Here is a 4,094-nt window from a genome sequence, read left to right as displayed (position 1 = left end):
GCTCTTATGTTCTTCTTCCTGGTCGTTACCCTAAGTCCAGTTGTTCAGGCTTACTTCAGGCCAGAGATCAATAGTGTTATTGTTAATATTGTTTGTCGTAAGATGTTAAAGAAGAAACCTAATACGTTGGCTACATCCAGTACATGTAATTCATCATCTGCTGCAGTGGAATTACGTGTTAGCTCACATGATGTATAAACAATGTATATTGCCTTCATCCATTGACTCTATTCTTAAGTATAAAGATTTTAATGTTACAGACACCATGTAGATGTATACATATGCAGTATTACTGTATTGCTTATTCATTAACATTCTCTTTGTTGTTTGTGTTATTATTATCTTATTCTTTATTGAGTTCTGTTGTTATTATTATTATTTCATAAAATACTAACAACATTATAAAATAATGTTTCCATAATAGCACTCTTGGTAATAATGATAACAGTTGACCATAACTATCTCCCAACTCTTCCACCTTTTGTGAATTGAGTGTACAAAGTTTATATATACATTGTACAGGCAAAGAGTAGAGCTATGCTCAACAGAATTAAGGGAAGTTTTCCTTAGCTAAATTACTTGTATGTACCTTAAGCCTACTATTATTAGCATCTACTAAATGTAGCTATATTAGCGAGAGAGCTTTGAAATGTTAAATGAAATAGATGCCAAAATAATAATTATTCATTATAATAGTTATTATTGATAGTTAATTTAGCTGGTGTGGTCAGAGTGAAATAAAAATGGCAGCTACATGTACATGTATAAAAGGAGTTTTTGCAGCAAATGATCAGCTACAGCAGCAAGGAGTGTTCAGATATAAATTTTTTTTAAAAGACAAACTAAGAACTTTAAAGCCTGTGAGTGATTTACTATAACTATGCTGCCTATGTTCAAAGTATCCTCATTTAATATAGCTTGCTTGTTTATTTTTGCTCATTGTTTAGTGTTTATTAAAAAGCTAAAAATAGTAACGCTAAACACAACTTTTGTTCATTTCGCTACAATTGGTAGACGCAAGTAATATTGAGTGATCTTTGTTTGTCAGTTTAGTCTTGTAAAGAAAATGTTAAGAAAATTTTAGTTCGAAAATATTACCGTCAGAGATTCCTATGAGTGAGTTGATGATGTCACTAGTGGATAGAACTGATGACTGAGATGAGATAGAGTTGTCTGAGTGATTGTGAGTTAGAAATGTTGTATCAAACGGCTGGCCACACATATAGCAGTGTATATTCTCTCCACATGGATGAGCAATATCCTGATGATCTTCTGTAAGGTTCAGGTACCTTTATGACCATGGTCAAGAGCTTCATCCCAAATCCTAAGCCATGAAATCTCAAATGATACCTCACTAATGAGAGTAGCAGTTCAAGTAGTGTTTCATGTTCTAGTAGTGTTTTTACTGTTTTAGTAGTGCTATGAAGTCTAGTGTCTCTAGACTTCATAGCAACATAGTCAGCTGTATCAGGTTCCTTCGCAGACCAATGAATTATAGTTTCATAATAACTGATTTAAATGAGAAGGACTTGTCAATGTCCATAGCAGCTGTTTTAAAATGCTTTTTGAAGTGTTATAAGCATGACTTACTACCTGATGTGTCACAGCGTGGACACTGGACAGCGATCTAAAACTGTTATACTGAGATTACTGCCCTAAAATTTATCCTACTTATCTAATCTTGGTTTATACAAGAAATGATCCAGCTGCACGCACTTGCACAATGCACACTGCATGCACGGTGAATCAATGGCAGTGCCAGGCGTATTAATCCCAATATTTATGAATAATAATTATTAAGTCTTAATCCCGTGACCGGCCCGCAAGAAGTTGAGTGATAAAACCATATGCAGTGATGGTATAAGTTATTTTTGTCAGATACTGTATGTACATGCATCACTGAAGCGATTTTAGTTAGTTAGTTCACTGTCTTGGAAAAGAAAGGATGGAAAGGAATTATACTTTTAATGGCAGTTTCAGTCCTGAGGCAGTAGCAGGAGTTCTTAGTATTGAAATGGTACTAGCTCTGATAGCTAATGGTGTTGTACTAGTCGTTACTATTTATCAAAGGAAGTCCTGGAAACAATCATCAACAATATTCTTTACTTCTCTCATACTGGCACACCTTGTATTGACACTCTCTCTTCCTTTCTCCATTGCTGCATTAGCTGCTCGTGAGTGGGTTGTTGGTGACACTGATGAGGAGAAGCAAGGAACCTGTGGCTTTACTGCTTTTATGATATTATTTAGTGTCTATGTAATGCTCATGACACTGAGTCTCATATCAATTGATCGGTTCCTTTTTATAGTAAAGCCTCATCTCCACAAGCGGTTCATGAGTCCAAGGGTAGCTCTGGTCCTTGTCATTATTGTGTGGATAGTCCCTGCTGCCTTTTTCTCTTCAGGATTCATCAATGGATCTGGTGCCGAATTCCGCTATATAGATTATCTGGGAGTCTGTTCTGCTTTTACCACCAGTCCTGTTATGGCCATCTTCCGCTTTTTCTTTGCTTCGTTAATGGTAATTATCATTATTATCACTTCAGTTTGGACGTTTTGCTTCACTCGTAAGTTTATTAATAATCAGTCAATGATAGTAGAAGAGAGTGTCTATGCTTCAAAGAAGAAGAGGTTGTTTGGGTCCATGCTACTGGTCTATGGGATATGCTTCACTCCTAGCATATTCTTTTCTACGTTAGTGGCTATTGTTGATTCTCCCGGTGCTCTTACACTGACTGCTCTGATGTTATTCTTCTTTGCCGTTATCCCGAGTCCAGTCATTCAAGCTTACTTCAGGCCAGAGATCAATAGTGTTATTGTTGATATTGTTTGTCGTAAGATGCTGAAGAAGAAACCTAATAAATTAGCTACATCAAGTACATGTGATTCATCATCTGCTGCAGTGGAATTGCGTGTTAGCTCACTTGATCCATAAACTATGTACATTCATTCATCCATTGACTTTATTCTTGAGTATAAGTTTTTAATGTTACAGACATTATGTATACATGCATGCAGTATTACTTTTGCTTATTCATTAACATTGTTTGTGTTCTTATTATATTGTTCTCAATTAAGTTGAGTGTATCATTATTTCTTAAAAATACTAACAGCATTATAAATTTATAATGTTTCAATAATAGCACTCTTGGCATTATAGTGATAACAGTTAAATATTTTTCCAGCCCGATGTGTCACTAGATCTAAAACTGTTATATATACTGAGATTACTGACCTAAAATTTATCTTACTTATCTAATCTTGGTTTATACAAGAAATAAATCAAATGATCCAGCTGCAAGCACTTGCACAGTACAGCGATCAACGGCAGTGCCCTCTGACTGTATTAATTCCAATATATTTTATGAATAATAATTATTAAGTCTAACCCCATGACTGGCCCGTGTTCACAAGAAGTTGAGTGATAAAACCATAATGCAGTGATGGTATAAGTTATTTTTGTCAGATACTGTATGTACATGCATCAAGTGATTTTAGTTAGTTAGTTCACTGTCTTGGAAAAGAAAGGATGGAAAGGAATTATACTTTTAATGGCAGTTTCAGTCCTGAGGCAGTAGCGGGAGTTCTTAGTATTGAAATGATACTAGCTCTCATAGCTAATGGTGTTGTACTAGTCATTACTATTTATCAAAGGAAGTCCTGGAAACAATCATCAACAATATTCTTTACTTCTCTCATACTGGCACACCTTGTATTGACACTCTCTCTTCCTTTCTCCATTGCTGCATTAGCTGCTCGTGAGTGGGTTGTTGGTGACACTGATGAGGAGAAGCAAGGAACCTGTGGCTTTACTGCTTTTATGATATTATTTAGTGTCTATGTGATGCTTATGACACTGAGTCTTGTCTCAATTGATCGGTTCCTTTTTATTGTAAAGCCTCATCTCCACAAACGATTCATGAGTCCAAGGGTAGCTCTGGTCCTTGTTATTATTGTCTGGATTTTTGATTTACTCTTCTTCTCTTCAGGATTCATCGATGGCTCTGGTGCCGAATTCCGCTATATAGATTATCTGGGAGTCTGCTTTGCTTTTACCACCAGTCCTGTTATGGCCACCTTCCGCTTTTCTTGCT

At 35.9% G+C, this 4,094-nt stretch overlaps 1 protein-coding gene across 1 annotated transcript; it reads left to right on the top strand.

The window, feature by feature from the left end:
- The first annotated feature begins 2,097 nt into the window (after positions 1-2,097).
- LOC109585990 (trace amine-associated receptor 1-like) lies at positions 2,098-3,013 on the top strand. The gene has a single exon (XM_020002131.1). It carries the CDS (start codon positions 2,237-2,239, stop codon positions 2,933-2,935), a length of 699 nt encoding a protein of 232 aa, XP_019857690.1. The 5' UTR covers positions 2,098-2,236; the 3' UTR covers positions 2,936-3,013.
- The last annotated feature ends 1,081 nt before the right edge of the window (positions 3,014-4,094 follow it).

The sequence above is a fragment of the Amphimedon queenslandica genome, unplaced genomic scaffold, assembly GCF_000090795.2.
Source record: "Amphimedon queenslandica unplaced genomic scaffold, v1.1 AMPQUscaffold_12972, whole genome shotgun sequence".
Lineage (NCBI taxonomy): Eukaryota > Metazoa > Porifera > Demospongiae > Haplosclerida > Niphatidae > Amphimedon > Amphimedon queenslandica.
The sequence above is the reverse complement of the archived record's forward strand: the minus strand, read 5'-3'. Positions and strand labels throughout refer to the sequence as shown.

Excerpts from the sequence above, each read along its gene's own strand:
- LOC109585990 (XM_020002131.1), top strand. The coding sequence starts at position 2,237 with ATGATATTATTTAGTGTCTATGTAATGCTCATGACACTGAGTCTCATA.